The following is an 18,277-nucleotide window of genomic DNA, read 5'->3' on the forward strand; positions in this document are numbered from 1 at the left end:
TTGATGCCTTGTATCTGTTTTCTCCAGTGCAACTGAGGGCTGTGTCAGCAGACATGGGGGTAGATGGGCAGAAAGGGATTTCAAGCATCACCAGAGGCGCACCTTTTCCTTTTGTCTTGCTATTTCCAATGGCCTGGCTCTGTTTCTCTTGAAACCGGGTGTGTTGGAGGAACATGGGCTAGGGTGTGGGACCGTGGTCAGCAACAGGGCCCACATGCAATGCAAGTTGCGTGCAGAAAACCTAGCATTTTATAAAATATTTTAGTTAAACAGTCACTTGGTTTTTTTTTTTTTGAACCATTAAATGTTATTTCTTTGTTGAACAGTTTCCAAAATCGTGACATTCGTATGACCTCCTGCATGGAAAATGAGGTGTAAATAGGGAGTAACCCATGCAGAATGCTTGGCACATAGGAAGTCCAGCTGTCATCTTTCCTTTTTTTTTGTTCTTATTTCTTACGGCACCAGCAGCTTGTTTATAACATTAAAAGAATATGGGAAAAGGGGGGAAAATATCTCCTCATTTTCTTTTTTTTCTGTTCTTTTTCTTTTCTTTTCTTTTTTATTTTTGAGACGGAGTCTCGCTCTGTCACCCAGGCTGGAGTGCAGTGGCGCAATCTTGGCTCACTGCAAGCTCCGCCTCCCGGGTTCACGCCATTCTCCTGCCTCAGCCTCTCCGAGTAGCTGGGACTACAGGCGCCCGCCACCACGCCCGGCTAATTTTTTGTATTTTTAGTAGAGACGGGGTTTCACCGTGGTCTCGATCTCCTGACCTCGTGATCCGCCCGCTTCGGCCTCTCAAAGTGCTGGGATTACAAGTGTGAGCCACCGCGCCCGGCCTCTTTTTTCTTTTTTTGAAACAGTCTTGCTCTGTCACCCAGGCTGGAGTGCAGTGGTGCAATCTTGGCTCACAGCAGCCTCAACCTCCTGGGCTCAAGCAGTCCTCCCACCTCAGCCTCTTGAGTAGCTGAGACTATAGGCGCACATCACCACGCATAGCTAATTTTAAAATTTTTGTGGAAACAGTGTCTCACTGTGTTACCCAGGCTGGTCTTGAACCCCTGAACTTGAATAATCCTTCTGCTGCGGCTTCCCAAAATGCTGGGATTGCAGGTGTGAGCCACTGTGCCCTGCTCTTCTCACGTTCCCATGCCCAGGGTTTTCATGCATCCTTCCCGTCGTTGCACATTTGAAGCCAGAGCATTTGCATTGTTTAATGTTTGCTGGATTCAATTTTACATTCCAAGGTTAATCCCTCTGCTCCCGAGATTAGGGAAATGCCCCTTATTCCTAGCTCTTTTCTTTTTATCTTGACCAGAGCCTGCACGAAAAGATGCTCACCAAATGGTAATCGAGCATGTAAATGAATGAATGCATAAGATAAATCTGGAGGAAAGTTTGAGACCAGAAGGACGTGTGAGGACAGCTTGTGTGGGAGTAGGCTCTGTGATGGGAGGCTTCTCTGTTGTCCTGAATGGCCTGGGGAGTGGGATGGGTGCGCTGCAGGCTGTTTTAGGACTGAGCTCAAGAAATCATTTTAAAGTCAAACTCATAATAATCACTCTTGATAATAATTAATTAGCAAGGAATTTGTGACTGGGAAGCTCAGAAGTCTCAACAGCAACTCTGATGGGAGGTCAATCTTTGTTACCTTGTTTGTTACACTAAAACGCCATGGAGCAGTTGGCCCATGGAGCTGACCCATAAAACTTACATGTGCCCATGTAAGTTTTCTGTTTTTATACCTTCCTTGTCGTCAGCAAATCATGAGAAAGAGCTTGTTGACACCCCGGTGTGGCCTCCTGTTGGTGCTGATGACCACCATTGTGTTATTGAGGCACCCCTGAACTTCCTTCCCTAAACTTGGAAGCCTTCCTCTTTGAGAAGTAGTTAAAAAGAAATACTGGGTGTGGCACAGTGACTCTAGCCTGTAATCCTGATTCTTTGGGAGGCTGAGGCAGGACAATCCCTTGAGTCCAGGAGTTTGAGACCTGCCTTAGCAACACAGGAAGACCTCATCTCTATCTAAAAAACAAAAAAAAAAAATTAGCTGGATGTGATGGCACACACCTGTACTCCCAGCTACTTTGGAAGCTGAGGTGGGAGAATCCCTTGAGCCCAGGAGTTGGAGGTTACAGTGAGCTGTAATTGCCCCACTGCATGCCAGCCTGGATGACAGAGCTAGACCCTGTCTCCTCCTACCCCCCAAAAATGCAGGTATAGTTTTGGTTTATTATCAGCATCATGGAAATAATATTAAAATTATTAACGTTTCTGACATCTCTTTTCTTTTCCGCCTTTCCTTTCCTTCTGAGAGAGTTGAGACAGCAGCACACGTTTCTTGGCCCCATCACTGAGTTAATGGGGAAAGTGACAGGTAGCCAGTTGTTTCTTTGGGGAGCTGATCTCTCCTGAGTGTTGCCTGCCAAGGTGACCCTGGGAGGCCCCACGTGGGAGTCACCTAAGACCATCAGTCATGTTGTCTATGCATATTTGGGTGTGCCTTTGAGGTAAAGGGAAGACAGACCAAACAAATGTCTTGGCATGGAGAAATCAGGATGTCCTAGAAATTATCCTATATAGTGTTACTGGTGGAAGGTATCCGAGTTACCACCAGTGAATCCATAAGGGTCTGCAGCAACCTCAATTCTTGCCTGCTCAGAAGAAAGAATTTGACTGAGGGGCATAAGGCAGAAAAAGAGACAGAGACAAGTTTCAGAGCCGGAGTGGAAGTTTATTTTAAAAGGCTTTAGAACAAGAAAGAAAGGAAAGTATGCTTAGAAGAGACCCAAGCGGGCACATGAAGGTCAAGTGTGGTGTTTAACCTTGGTCCTAGACTTTATAGGCTGGCCCACTTCCCATGTCTTGTGCCACTTTCCCATGATTCTTCCCTTGGTGGGGGCTGCCCGCATGCATAGTGCCCTCCTTTTGCTTGGGAAGTGAGCACATGCAGTATGTTTAGGAAGTTGTGCGCATGCCTATCTGAGGGTTTCTTCCCTTTTCTGGTGATGTGCCCTGAGAAGGTCATACTCTGCCATTTTTTCTGTTAATGCACGTGCCCGAGAAATTGTGTCTCCCTGGAGCCTGCATTCAATTAACAGTGCAATAGGTGTGGACCATCAGGAAATGGCCTCCTCCTGGCACCAGCTGCCAGTGTATCACTTTCAGAGAGGCAGTGTGATAATTGCCGAACCATTACCCAACATTCTCCTAGTGGGTGAGGAAAGAGCCCTCTGCTGCCCTGCTCATGCCTGTCTAACTACCTGTAAAAATGGCATTATTTGATTTTCGATATTTCTGTCATTTTTGACACAGTACCTCAGGTGCCGGAAAGAATACTTTAAAGATACAAGGGGAGTAGTTTTCCACATTCTCTAAAGGATGAGGCTCCTCAGGTAGTCTCTGTAACCGACAAATGGGTTCATTATTCAATGCCCAGATAGAGCCGATTTACCAAGACAGGGGAATTGCAGTAGAGAAAGAGTTTAATTCATGCAGAGCTGGCTGAACAGGAGACTAGAGTTTTATTACTACCCAAATCAGCCCCCTGGAAAATTTGGAGGCTAGGTTTTTTCCAAGATATTTTGGGGAGAAAGGGGTGCTGCTGAGTGGTTGGGGGTGCAATCATAGGGGAAAATGGCCCTCTTGCCTCTGAGTCCGCTTCTGGGTGGGGCCAGAGAACAGTTGGCAGGTCAGGTAGAGCTGTCAGTTGTCAGAAATGCAAAAGCCTGAATAGACATCTCAAAAGGCCAATCTTAGGTTCTACAAAGGTGATGTTATCTCTAGCAGTAATTGAGGAAGTTGCAAATCTTGTGATCCCCAGAGTAATCTTTTAAGTCTATACCTTGGCAGAATTCAAGCTGCTTTCATCCTCCCAATGTAGTGGTCTTGCATTAGTTTTACAAAGGTGGTTTAGTTTTGGGCTTTATTATTCACAGCCACTTCTAACAGCAAAAACTTCCATTTGGAATCTCCATAAATCTCCCTAAACATTTGAGTTGCACTAGACGTAAAGCTTAAATCTGTCTGAAAAGGTGGGTGCATAAAAATCAGCATTCAAATGTTACTTTTCCAAGCAACAGGAACCATCATCACAGGACGTCTTTCCCAACAGCTTACTCATTCTACATTCCCAGCACTCACAGAATGTAGTAAATGAATAATAAAGTTTAAACTGTAAACTTTACTTTCTCCTAAAGTTAGTTTGGTCCAAGCCCAGGAATAGCCAAAGGCAGCCAGGAGGTTAAAGGCAAGATGGGGGTTGGTTACATTAGATCTCTTTCACTGTCATACTTCTCTCACTGTTAAAATTTTTGCAAAGGCTTTACTTCATGCCCCTGTGGCCCCTCCCTGCACATCCTCCTTACTGCCCACAGCCTGTGGAAAAAGGGTGACCATTCCTCAGGGAGCCACACACTTTGCCTGGGCCTGGACATCCCCTCTGAGTCACCAACTCTGTGGGCAAAGCCACCTACACTCTGGCAGCATACCTCAGGAGAGCAGAGGCTGTGGCAGATGTGTCGTGGTCTACTCTGACCCTTAGGTCCATGCAACTGACTCATCTTTGCAGCAATTCCAATGTGTAGGTCTCATTCTCCCCATTACATGAGAGGGAAGGGAATGCTCAGCAGAATGTTAAGAAACAGCCCAGGCTTGGCTGACACTAACAGGTGGCCCAGCTCACCCTTCCTGGCTGGTTGGTGCTGCCCCTGCAGCCATGGCTGAGTCTGTGAGTGCTGGGAATGTAGAATGAGTAAGCTGTTGGGAAAGATGTCCTGTGATGATGGTTCCTGTTGCTTGGAAAAGTAACATTTGAATGCTGATTTTTATGCACCCACCTTTTCAGACAGATTTAAGCTTACGTCTAGTGCAACTCAAATGTTTAGGGAGATTTATGGAGATTCCAAATGGAAGTTTTTGCTGTTAGAAATGGCTGTGAATAATGCAAGGGACAACTGAAAATTTCAAGCTGCTTTTGTGTTCGTTTGCTTACAAGTTAAAATCAATCCTTTAGTTTTTAAAATGTACTCACTGGTTTGCGAAGAAGCACGGAAAACATCATCTCCAGGGAGTTATTTCCTAAAAAGAAAGAAAAGATAGCAATGGGAAAATAATGGAGCTGTTTTTATAAAGTATCTGGTTTCTAATCTTCCCGGCTCTGAAAACTGTGTTGACTAAGTAGGAACATTTTATTTTGGATAAGGCTGTTGGGATGGTCTTTAGAGGGCATCTGATACCCTACAGTTGATTCATTTATATCCACCTTTAATGCCACAGATAAATACCATGTATACGAAGTTAAAGTTGATCCTTTCCATAGTTAGCTGGATGAACTAATTGTGCAATTCTGTCCTGTTATGTTTGTTTCTCCTTCTTTTCTTTTTTTGCTTTGAGACAGGGTCTTGCTCTGTCACTCAGGCTGGAGTGCAGTGGTGCAGTCTAGGCTCACTGCAACCTCTACCTCCTGGGTTCAAGCAATTCTCATGCCTCAGCTTCCTGTGTAGCCGGGATTACAGGCGCATGCCACCATGACCAGCTAATTTTTAAAATTAGTTAATTAATTAATTAATTAATTTTTTGTAGAGACAGGATTTCAACACATTGGCTAGGCTGGTCTCAAACTCCTGACCTCAGGTGATCCGCCCACCTCAGCCTCCCAGAGTGCTGGGATTATAGGCGTGAGCCACCGCGCCTGGCCTCCCTTATTTTCATCCATACCTGAATGTTCTTTTCTTTGGTACTGATGGTGGTTCTCTAGGAAGTCACTCACAAACTCAGTGCTATTACCTATGCTTGGCTATCTGTCTGCAATCTCATAGCATTCACTACAGCTTATATTTGCAGTGAACTTTGTTGTTTTTATAAGGCATTGCTATTTTTTAAAACATGTTTTTTAAAGGCATGCTTTTATTTGGGATTTTGAACAATATGTTGGGTTTTTTTTGTTGTTGTTAATCTTACCTTATTAAGAAAGCATGTGAAGGAAGAAAAAAATAACATTTACCTTAGCATTTTATGTCTTTAATTTACCTGAAAATATGATGCATAAAAAGTTGTTTTCTATAAAGGACATATGAGAATTATATTCCAAGAGGTTACTTTTTGATTGGTTAAACTATCACCTGAGCAGCCCTTTGTAGACTGACCTGAGAGGTGATGACTGTTGAGAACTGGTTTTGGGGAGAAGACTCTGGAGTCCTGGGTCCCAGGCAGTGACAGCCTCCTTCCCTTCCCCTCTGACCACCACTGGGCTTGTGGCCCTGGACTTTGGCCTTCTTTGGGAGCTCGTGGCAAAGAAGACTTTGGCCTTCTTTGGGAGCTTGTCAGCTTGGCCCTCCTCATCTGAAGGAAATACTTCTCGTGCTTCGTCTAGTGGCAGGGGCAACAATTCCGGCCAGGCCACATCAGCAGAAATGAAGCTCTGTGACCACAGTATGGTACAAGACCTGGGTCATTTCCTGGAGGATGGCTGTTTGCCCCTCATAGGACCTTGGCGCTAACTCTGGGCTCAGCTACTTGGACCCCTTACGCTGCCATGAACAGGAGCCCCTCAGGCCCAGCGCTCCAGAGCCTTCCATGTTTGCATAAAGTCATAAAACAAACATCGACTTCACCTAGATTCCTGGTCCAAGTGCACATGGGGCACTGAGAACACCCCCGGGGAACAGGGCCGTCTCAGCTGCGTGGTCACTGCAGAACCGCCCGAGCACATGGCCAGGCGGTGTGGGACTCAGTGTGCCACTGACAAACCAGATGAGCTGAGGAAGCTGATTTCCCAGTGTCCAGGGCTGCCCTGTGCTGGAGGGAGGGCGGAAATGCCCCAGAGAAGGTGACTTAGGCCTCTCAATCCAGGCATTTGTGGTTCCTCATTTTTACTCAAAACCAGGGAGCCAAAGGACCCATGAAATCCACAATGCGTAAAATTTGAATGATTAAAAATACACAATTCATGCATTCGTCTGCCTATGTACAACTGAGGGTGAGAAGTCTTGTTGCCAGGGTAGAAAGTACCCTGCAGGGGAGGCGTGTGGGAGCCACCTGGAGGTCCACTGAAGTCTGGTCATCGGCCTCACAGGGTCCCCACGTCTCCAGGCTGAGCGTCTGTCCTCTGCAACTCTTGTGAGGTTTTGTCCTGTTCTGAGAGAGCAGAAGAGAAGTTTGCTGCCAGGAAGATGGAAATACTGACATGCCCTGTTTCTCACTATGAATTGTAACTGAACTGAAGCAAACTCGCTTTTCTAACATTTTCCTAGTGGGTGGACTATAAGTAGGGTTTTCCTTTTTTTGGTATTGTTTAACAGAAGTCTTCTCTTGTTCAGTTTGTTTGTATACAAATTTAACTGCTTGAATAGGGGACTGGGTGTGAATTGCCAGCATAAGTGAGAGATTTTTTTTCTTAACACAAGGTCTGTGATGGCCATTTCTGGCTTGGGGTAGGATGGTTGTAGGTGCTGGCAGCACAGTCACCTGCCACTTCCTGCCTCAGTCTGCTGTGGCAATAGAGAGATGCACAGATTGTTAAATATTGCGGGGTTTTTGGTTGTTTGGGTATTTCCTGCAAAGAGTACAGTACTTTGGTGGAAACAGATATGGAAACACAGATTCCATGCAAGGTGTTGAGGCTACAGTGGAGGTTGTGTGGGTGCAGGGGCCACGGTGAGGGACCTCAGGGCAGGGGCCATGCCAGGCAGGGCACCAGCAGGCAGGACAGGCCAGGGAAGCGTCAGAGAGCTTGGCAAGCCTCTGGCTCGTCTTCTGGTCACTGCTGCCACGTCAAGCCTCATGAGGACCCCGGCAGTCAGATGCTCCTAGTGTAGAAGCTTCCCGCTTGACCACCAAATGCTCATGGAAGTTGTGTGCGGTCAGTGTTGGAAGCATGAGGCTGATGCCTACACTCAGAGAGGCTGACGGCCCACATGGCCTTCACCTTTGGAGCTGGGCCCTGAAGAGAGAGGGACAGCAGGAAGTCTGGTCAGCCTCTTACCAGATGTGGCGTGTAAGGCTGCGGGGTAGGAGGGGAGTGTGGACTCCAGCCCTTTCTTAGGGGTCCCGAGTATGAGCAGAAAGCAGCAGGTGCAGTGAGTGGTTCTGGGCCTGGGTCACGTGACCCTGCCGTATGTGCAATGCTAGTGACAGAGCACATGCCCACCAGTGTGCCAGGCCTCTGCTTCCACTGCTCACCAGTGGGGATTGTGATGGCCTGTGGCCTGGCTTTGCCCGGCAATAGGTTCAGTGGACAGGCACAGAGGCCTTTCAGGTGTGGGATGCTCAAGCTGAGAGGCCAGTTGTGCCTTGGTGTCCCTGGTGCACTGGTGGGAAGCCCTCGGACCTGTTAGCGCAGCACCACGCTGAGAACCCCTGGCTGTGAGCAGTGGACCGGTTCTCTCCCAGAGCCCCAGACCCAGCCAGGATGTGTTTCTCCTTGAGTTCCCTTCTCAGCAGGGGCTGAAGATGCTTCTGGGAAGTCTAACCCAGCTGTCCTTTTGCAGGTACGTTCAGTTCCTCAGTGGGCTTTTGTCCGGATCGGTGAAAATGAATGCCTCCCCCCTGTTCCTGCATTTTGTCATCCTCCACGGCACCCCCAACTTCGACACAGGTGGAGGTGAGTGTCCTCCATGACATGGCACCTGTGATTGGCTGGCCCAGACTTGGGGCTGGTCCTGGGCCCCTCAATTTAGATAAGCCTCTGCTTTCCTTCCAAGAGGGCCCAATATCTGCTCCTCTGCCTCCCTGGCGATTGACTGTGTCCCTCTTCTGTTGTCACAGCGCCATGTTTATGTGGTTGGGCCAAGTTATTTAATCAGGGGAGGGACTGGCGGCCAGCAAGGGTGATCAGAAATACCCCTGTGTATATGCATAGTGACTCGGGCAGACAAGCATTGTTCTGGGCTGCAGCCCTGGTGGGTCAGCTGTGCCGTTGGCCTTGAGGTCACAAGCCATGGAAGAAGCCCAGTAAGAGAGGCATGAATGTGACCCAGTCTTCCCTGACGCATCTCATGAGCCCATCTCCTCCTTCTCCTTTAAAATGACCCCACAGGAAAGCACACAGCATGTAGATGAGGGTGAGGGCCCTGAGCCCTCTCCTCCCTGTCCCACTTAGATGAGCACAGCACACGACTGGGGATCAGGGCCCTGTCCCCACATCCCCAGTTCCCCAAAGGTGCACAGAGCATATGGCCGAGGGTCAGCAGGGCCCTATCCCTCCTCCCTAGTCCCATGCAGGAGCACATGGCACATGGCACATGGCTGAGGGTCAGGGCCCTGTCCTCTCCTTCCCAGTCCCATGCAGGCACACACAGCACATGGCCAGGATTCAGGACCCTTGCCCCTCCTCGCCAGTCCCATGCAGGTGCTTGCTCAGAGGTTTCTATTTTCTCTGAAGTACATCTGTGCCTTCAGGTCCCCCTGGTCATTATGGCCAGAGTGACCTTGCCAAGCTGCTAGTTGGTTTTGAAGCAGTCTGGCTTCAATTCAGGAGCCTTTAGCACCCTTTGGATAAAGGTCAAACTGTGTTGCTCTGCAGGCTTCTGTGGCTCCATGTGCTGCCTTCCCAAATCTCAAAGGCCGCAGGTGCAGTCTCCTGGTCTCCTCGTCCCTTTCTGTCTTTCTGATTGCCAAATTCCTGTTCGTTCTGTACCGGTCATGCCTCTACAGACAGTTGTGCCTTTCTTTCAGTGTGCCGGCCCTTTCTGAAGCTCTACCAAGCCATGCAGCCTGTGTACACCTCCGGCATCTAGTGAGTGCTGCTGCTGCTGCTGCTGTGGGATCTGGACGGCTCAGGGAATTGCAGCTGAGCTTCAGCTGCCTGTCCTGCAGGAAGAGGGTGGGAGGGTTCAGGTCAGAGAATGCCAAGAAGCCGAAGAAGAGTCCAGTGGGGAAAACCCTCTCGTGGCCCATGCTCCAGCATCATGCCTCGGCCCTCTCTCCTGCCCTGCACAAGTGTCTTTGGGCTGTCACACTAGTTGGCTCCATTAAAGGACATAGGGGCTGGAATTTTGAGGGGGGAGAGGGCCATTTGCTTTTTGGAGTATGGTGGCCCCTCGGTTTTCAAGGGGGATTGATTCCAGGACCCCCTTTGATTACCCAAATCCGAGGATGTTCGAGTGTGTTTTATAAAACGGCATTGTCTTGAACTCCTGACCTCAAGTGATCTACCCGTCTCGGCCTCCCAAAGTGCCAGGATTACAGGTGTGAGCCACTGAGCCCCTGGCCATCATGGTGAAACCCGGTCTCTACTAAAAATACAAAAATTAGCCAGTCGTGGGGTTGTGCACCTGTAAACCCAGCTACTCGAGGTGGAGGTAGGAGAATCACTTGAACTGGGGAGGCGGAGGTTGCAGTGAGCCGAGATTGCACCACTGCACTCCAGGCTAGGTGACAGAGCGAGAGTCAAAAAAAAAGGCCAGCCTTGGTGGTTCACACCTGTAATCCCAGCATTTTGGGAGGTGGAGGTGGGCGGATCATGAGGTCAAGAGATTGAGACCATCCTGGCCAACATGATGAAATCCCGTCTCTACTAAAAATACAAAAATTAGCTGGGCGTGGTGGCGTGTGCCTGTAGTCCCAGCTACTTGGGAGGCTGAGGCAGGAGAATTGCTTGAACCTGAGAGGCAGAGGTTGCAGTGAGCTGAGATCGTGCCATGGCACTCCAGCCTGGCGACAGAGCCAGACTTGGTCTCAAAAAAAAGAAAACAACAACAACAAAAAACTGGCATTGTATTTTCATATAACCCGTGAGCATTCTCCTGTATACTTTAAATCATCTATGGATTACATAACAATACCTAATTCAATGTAAAGGCTGTGAAAATAGTTGTTACAATGTATTGTTTTTTAACTTCTATTTTTTTTATGGTTGCATTTTTGTTTTTTATTTATTTCCCACAGTATTTTCTATCCCTAGTCAGTTGAGTCCATGAATGTGGAACCCAAGAATAGGGAAGGTTAACTGTGAGCATATTGGAGAGAGTCCTATGATAGGATCTCACTACTGTGGTTTTTCTTTCTCGCTCCTTTCCATTTTGTTTTTTATTTTTATTTATTAATTTTTTTTTGAGACAGCATCTCGCTCTGGCACAATCTCCGCTCACTGCAACCTCCACTTCCAGGTTCAAGTGATTCTCCTGCCTCAGCCTCCCGAGTAGCTGGGATTACAGGCACCTGCCATCATGCCCAGATAAATTTTGTATTTTTGTAGAGATGGGGTTTCACTATGTTAGTCAGGCTGGTCTCAAACTCCTGACCTCAAGTGATCCACCTGCCTTGGCTTCCCAAAGTCCTGGGATTACAGGCATGAGCCATGTCCGGCTTCCTTTGCATTTTAAACAAAAGGTAGCCACACATTCCCCAAATCTGTACACATTTCTGAGCTTTCTTTGTCTTTTTGTATGTGGACAGGCATTTTATGAAAAGCCAGTAAAGTTAACAAATATTCTCACTACTCACAAAGAGCTATTGTCACGTTTCTGGGTTTGCTCTGGGCCCTGTGTGCACTGATGTCACTCTGGAATTGCACCCGCAGTTTGTAACTGAAACTGTGGCCCCTTCCTCTAAGGCTGCATGGTCATCTCCAAGCTCGGGCCTCTGGAGTTGGACCTTAGTCACTTCAAGTCAGTCACTGACCATGATGATGCTATGAGGACCCTCCATGGCCTGGGAGCTTTCTTTACCTTTTTAGATTCATTTAGATTCTCAGGAATTAGATTCTGGGCTGATTGGGCATTCTGTGTAATTTCTGAGTTTTTGGTTGTACGGTTGCTTTTCTCTACATGTATTCTTCCCACGAAATCATGAAGTTGCATAATGATCTGCCTTCTTCTTCATCCCAAAGCAACGTTGGCCCAGAAAACCCCAGCAGGATCTGCATCGTCATCGAGCCGGCCCAGCTTCTGAAGGGAGATGTCATGGTGAGTGCCCACCGTGGCCACAGATGTGTCCGTGTCCCCACTCTCCCAGTGGTGATGACTTGAAATCATGATTCTGTGTTAAAACAGTAACCCCCACCACCAAAAAAGTACCCTGTAGGAAGAATGAAAAGTAGCTTTTACCTTAACACTGGGGTCCCCCACCCCCGGGCCGTGGACCTTATCGGTCCGTGGCCTGTTAGGAACCAGGCCTGGCAAGTGAGCATGACCACCTGAGCTCCGCCTCCCGTCAGATCAGCAGCGCCGTGAGATTCTCATAGGAGTGTGAACCCTATTGTGAACTGTGTGTGCGAGTGATCTAAGTTGCACACTCCTTAGGAGAATGATGATCTGAGGTGGAACAGTTTCATCCTGAAACCATCCTCCACCAGTCCATGGAAAAATTGTCTTCTGTGAAACCAGTCCCTGGTGCCAGAAAGATGGGTGACCACTGCCTTAAGGCATTTAGTTAACTTTCTGAATAAAACTATTTTAATTAAAGGGACGGAACAAATCTTCATTCTTGATACTCTTTCATTCTAGAGCCCCTTGAGATCTATAACCTGGAAATTAATGTCCTAACTCGGCCACTCACTTCTGAGAACCCCTGTGTTCTGACTATAATTTGCATTCTTCACATGATCACAGGCCTCCCAGAGTGTGGGTGCAGAAATAGAATATTTATGTATCATTGATAGCCAAAGTGTGAAATACAGCTGGTGCAATTACAGCTTGATTAATGATCAAAACAATGATTTCTTCAGATAATTTTGACTCTTGGGTGTGTTGGTTCTTGGAGATTAGCCATTACATTTTTGCCTTTTATTTTCCTTGAATACAAACAATTCATACATTTAAAATAATTTTAGGAAAGTTTTTAATCTGAAACAAGGTAAGCTTTAAAGGCATATGTATGACTTTCAGCATGCATAGAATCATAGAATGTAAAGATTTCATGGCCTTCAAAGACCCACTTCTATAAGGCAGTAGGGTGAATCGAGAATTAGCTTTTCATTGTATTATAAGTGCCCTAGACAAAGTTTTTGAGGATTTTCATTAATTTCCCCGTAATCCCTAGAATTTAAAATCTTAGCTTAGTGGGTGGTGAACTCCCTACCTTGCTGGTCCTGAATTCTTACAAAAAGCAAATCAGCGAGGATCGAAGGTGGAGAAGATTGAAGGTGGAGACTGTCTAAACCCATCCACGCCTGCGGGGTCCCTCTGGGGCCTCCGGGTCTGTTCTGTTTCACATGCTCACCACCTAATTGAGGGGTTCTTCAGGCCTGGAAGGCAGGTCTGGAACAATAGCTTGGCCCAGCCCTTTTCAAGGCATTGAGTAAGCACTTTATAAACATCTTGCCTCCCGTTTCATAGGCGAGAAAGCTGAGGTTTGGGGTGCGCCATACGTTTTTATAGGCCCGTTTCCTCAGCTGTCTATTCTACTGTCCTAAGGAGGAGGACCTGGGCTGGAAGTCTGTCCTCAGCGGTGCTGTGCTGCAGCAGTGGTGTGGCATCCCTGTTGGTTGGAAGTGAGAGGGAGGACCAGGAGGGGAGAGAGACAGCCGCTCTGGTGTTCCCTCACATCCTGTGGTCCAGAAGGCAGCCCTGGGCTTGTATCCTAGGAGACTTCACCCTGGAGGCTCCTTCTCCCAGGACACTTCCTGGGATCGTTGGACAAAGGGCCTGAGCCTTTATTGAGCACCGGCTATGTTCAGCACTTTACTCCTCCACCCACTCTGGAACTGGGTCCAGTGTTCCAGCTTTAAAGAGGAGGCTGGGCTGGGCGCAGTGGCTCACGCCTGTAATTCCAGCATTTTGGGAGGCTGAGGTGGGCGGATCATGAGGTCAGGAGATCGAGACCATCCTGGCTGACACAGTGAAACCCTGTCTCTACTAAAAATTAGCCGGTCGTGGTGGCGCGCGCCTGTAGTCCCAGCTACTCAGGAGGTTGAGGCAGGAGAATGACATGAACCCAGGAGGCGGAGCTTGCAGTGAGCCTAGATGATGCCACTGCACTCCAGCCTGGGCGACAGAGCGAGACTCCATCTCAGAAAAAAAAAAAAAAAAAAAAGAGTAGGCCAAGAGAGGCTGGGGGCGATGCTGGTAGGATTTGCACCCGCCCTCATCTTGTTTGCGTAGTGTTCTACCTGCCCTGGAAGGCAGCATCTCAAGGGCGGTTGCTCTCCGAACCAGATCTTCAGTGATGAGTAGTTATGGCCCCATGGCCCATCCCTTTAAGATGACTCATGGGAGGCAGCTGAACAACTCAGTCATGGAGGGTGACCCTCAGGCTAAGATGTGGCTTCCCCCTCCCCCTCACCAAGAGCATGGGACAGCCCTCTCCCCTGGGCTGTTTATGGGCTGGTAGCTGCAGGGTCTTCCTGAGACCAGGCGGGTGGGGCAGTCTCCTGGGAAGTGCCTGGCTCCTCTCCTCTCTTCCCAGCTACCTCCTCCTCCACCTGCCTCCTCCTCCTTCCTTCTCTTCTCCCCTCTCTTCTCTCCCACCCTGCCTTTGCAAACTTCTCCCTCCTCCTCTTGCCCTCCCTCCTCCTCTTGCCCTTCTTCCTTTTCCTCCTCTCTGCTCCCTCCCTCCTTCCTCCTCATTATCTTCTGTGGCCCCTTCTTCCTACTGTCATTCATCCAGTAGTCTTTTGTTTGAATGTTTTGTGCTTTTTGAGTCCCTGTGCTTGGCTCTAGGCCCATGAGTGAAGTTTTTGCCCTAGAGGATCCTGTTGGGGACATGGGCTTTCTGGCAGGAGGGAACCTGCTGACACTGTTAGCCCACAGAGACCTTGATGAGATGGGGTGGGAGAGGTCACAGGAGGACTCAGATGGATGTGTCCTGTGAGTTGGCTCCAGGTTGGGAGGGGTGTTATTATACAAACAGAGATGCAGCATCCCAGGCTTGAGGCACCCACAGAGGCTGATGCTGTTAGGATGTCTGTCTTGCAAGGGAAGTCGTTGTCTTGGAAGGTTGAAACCAAATTTTGTAGGGCTTACGTATCTGCATATTTTGTTTCGGGAAATGTAGACCTCTGCCCAGTGAAGACCATACTTAGGGTTTATGAGGATTAAATGTACTCAGTCACATAAGTCTCCCAGGACAGCGCCTGGCAGAGGATGAAACTGCATCGATGTGACCCTGTGTCATCACCAGGTCACTTTCCTCTATCAGACCAGACTGTGGCTTAGTCTTTGGGGCAGCCACTGCCTCTTCCCTCTGGAAGAACCCCCAGCACCCCACCCAGCCCACAGGCCCTCCCCACCGTGCTGCGTCCTATCCTGTCCCACCCTGTAGTGGGGACCGCAGCCCAAGCGTGTAGTCTGAGTAGACATTACATGCATCTCTGTTGCAGCAGTTGGAATGCGGCTTTGAGTGGGCGGCGTGGGTGGGACTTGGAAGGGGTGTGGTGGAGGTGTGGGTTTGGCACTTGATAACTGAGGCAGGCCCAGGAACAGGGTGGGGCGGGGCGGAGAGTGGGTGAAGGAGGCGGTGGCCTCCTTTCCTCAGCGTCCCACCTGCAGTGTCCCACCTGCAGCCCTTGGGAGTCTTCCCAGTGGCCTCCAGGCCACCCTGGGCTGGCGTTCTCCAGCCTGCCATCTCCTCCTCTGCCCCTCGCTGGCTCTAACCTGATTGGCATTCAGACTGTGTGTCCCTCAGGCCACTGGAACCCGCCAGCCGCCTCGTGCTGCCCCAGCTGATCCCGCCATTCTGTCCCCAAGCCCTGCTGATCCAGCACTGTCCACCCTGTCCCTGACCTCTCAACTCAGGCTTCACCCTTTGGTCTCAGCTTAAACAACAGAGGTGATTCTCCCACAGTCCTGGAGGCTGGGAGCCGGAGATCCGGGTATGGGCAGGGTGGTTTCTCCTGAGGCCTCTCTCCTTGACCTGGAGGTGGCTGTCTTCTCCCTGTGTCCTCAACTGGGCTTCCCTCTGTGTGTCTATATCCTCATCTCTTCTTCTTACAAGGACACCAGTTATCATTCATTCAGGCCCAGCCTAATGACCTCATTTTAATTTATCTTTGTGAAGACTCCATCTCCAAACACAGCCCTGTGCTGAAGTGCTGAGACCTTCAACCTATGGATTTTGGAGGGACACCATTCAGCCTGTAACAACTCTGTTTATTAAATAAACCTCTCCTAGAAAGTTTAGTAAGATTACTAGTGCAGTCAGGTGCCATTGACGGCCCGGCCCCTGTGGCTGTGGTTTGTCACCAGCCTTTATCCTGAGCACATTCAGCGTGCGGCCTGCATGAGAGGATGTGGTGGACACGCGAGTGGGCAGTGCAGGGCTCCTGTTCCCGGGAGTCTGGGTCCTCCAGGGAGATGAGCATACAGATAGATAGGGCAGGTGGAATTGAGCGTGGCAGAAGGTGTGCGGCAGCAAGAGCTGAAGGTTAGGTGGGAGAGACGATTTCCAGCATGTCAGAGAAGGAGTGGCTTCACAGCAGAGCTCACATCTGTGGTCGACCTGGAGAGTAGAAGCCCAGGGTGTCACTGCCAGCGCTCCCATCAGAGTCTGGACTGTGTCTTTTGCCAAAGCCCAGAAATCTCAGTGCTGTTGACTCCCTCTGAAAACGATCTAAGGGAACAACACAGGAAGAAAAAAAATGGGGTTGCACGTTTCTCATTATTGGCAAAGCATCCCTAGAGAGGAGCGGGAGCCATCCCCTCCTCCTGTTCACGCTTCTTCTGGGTGTTCTGAGGGTGTGCAGTGCAGGAGTAGCGCTGGATTCTTCCTCTCCAGCCTCTTCCCACTTTCCAGTGACCCACTCCGCCATGCTCAGCACAGGATGCCCACGCCGCCTTCACTTTGCCCTTCCTTCAGTTTTTCTCTGTGACTGCTTGACGTGCCCTGCTGCAGGTTCACTGAGCAAACCTTAAGTTGAGAAGGCTGCAGTGGGGGAAGAAGTTACAGGGCCTTTTCTGTGTGAAGTTCAGATACGCAGGTGGTTTTATTTCTTTCGGCAACAGTCATGGCTTGGAGAGGACCCTAAGGAGCAGGAAGCACGTGCGTAGATTTACACCCTGAAGACTGCAGATGTCTCAGTGCTCTCAGTCTGGGTGTTTTCTGCGGCTGTCTGTGTACTTTTGAAGGCGGAAAGTGGCTTCCCAGGCGGGCTAGCCATCCTTCATCCTCCTCCTTCCAAAGGCCTCTTGTCCTCTTTGAGTTTTCCCGTCCGTGGTTCTGGTGTCTGCCTTGCCTGCAGGGACATTTGCCTGGCTTTCCTCATGAGGGCCTCTGCCCTGGGACTTACTGGCGAAGATCACAGTGGTCAAGTTCACAGAGAAGGAAGGGCCAGAGTCAAGTCTACTGCGGCAAGTGACTTGGGAAAACAGACCCCCATTTGCCACTCCCTGGACTCAGTTACTAGCAGATGGAGCGGCTGCAGGCAACAGCAAAGCTGACCTTGACCTGCTGTCTGCCTTCGCCTCGACACTGCCAGCCCATCCCTGCTCAGCCCCTCCCAGCTGCACGCCTGACCCGTCCCGTCTTTGCAATGTGCTTTTTGCAAAAGGTCAGATTCTTAAGCCTGCTCCTTTCAAAAGGCCAGAACCTCAAGAGGTTTAGTAAATATGGTGTTGTCAGGCAGTGCCATGGGGAGGGCAGCCGAAGCATTATGTAACCCTGTTCAGGAATTCATGTGGGCAGCGGGCCCATCAGGAGTCTGGCAGGGCTCCAGGGACCTGATCCGGCTTGCTGCCTCCCTGGTCTGGCTCTCAGGTCCAGGGTTTATAAACACATGCTTCATCTTGTTGCCCCTGCTTGGGCAAATCCACGGCCACTTGAATTTTGTGTTCATGGTTGCTGGCTCTAGAACCTCGCTCCAGTGATCCAACTTGTAAACAAAGGTGTTGCCTGCTCAAGAAGTTTTCACAAACAAATAGTGCTGTTGCTGGTTGTTTCTTACCGAGGGCACTTACATAAGGCCAGGGAAAATGAAAGTGTTCTCCTGAGACTCTGCCCCAGGAGAGGTTTCTACAGATCTCTGTTGGACACATCACAGCATTATTTTGTGATTGTCTTTTCCTGTCCCTTTTAGACTGGGCTGGGTCTTAATCCATGCTGTCATCTCAGCATAGTGGATTTGGTTGTGTTTTCATTTGCAGCCAATATTTACCCACCTTTCAATGGCTTTAGGTCATGAATTACAATATTGCGAACATCTGAAATCATTTTCAGCTCCAAGTGAAGAAATCATGGTTAGTGTTGGCCCTGCCTGACTTAAGTCTTTGACCTATGGGGCTTAGCTATCTAACTTTTTACCCTCCAACTATGTGGTTGTAACTCATTCTGAGTTCACAGATTCCTTGAGGCCTGCGTAGACAGTTGCCTGGGCCACCAGCGGAGCGTTGAGTGAGAATGTTAC

General features: G+C 49.2%; 1 protein-coding gene across 3 annotated transcripts in view; it reads left to right on the forward strand.

The window, feature by feature from the left end:
* The window catches only part of TNS3 (tensin 3), a 307,228-nt gene that overhangs the window by 162,228 nt on the left and 126,723 nt on the right, over positions 1 to 18,277 (forward strand). For all 3 annotated transcript variants that reach the window (XM_030796137.1, XM_030796138.1, XM_030796136.1), the window contains exons 11-13: positions 8,490 to 8,602; positions 9,676 to 9,736; positions 11,831 to 11,906. In XM_030796137.1, coding sequence (XP_030651997.1) covers positions 8,490 to 8,602; positions 9,676 to 9,736; positions 11,831 to 11,906 — 250 coding nt within the window. The remainder of the gene's footprint in view (positions 1 to 8,489; positions 8,603 to 9,675; positions 9,737 to 11,830; positions 11,907 to 18,277) is intronic.

The sequence above is a fragment of the Nomascus leucogenys genome, chromosome 17 (assembly GCF_006542625.1).
Source record: "Nomascus leucogenys isolate Asia chromosome 17, Asia_NLE_v1, whole genome shotgun sequence".
In the NCBI taxonomy this organism is placed as follows: domain Eukaryota; kingdom Metazoa; phylum Chordata; class Mammalia; order Primates; family Hylobatidae; genus Nomascus; species Nomascus leucogenys.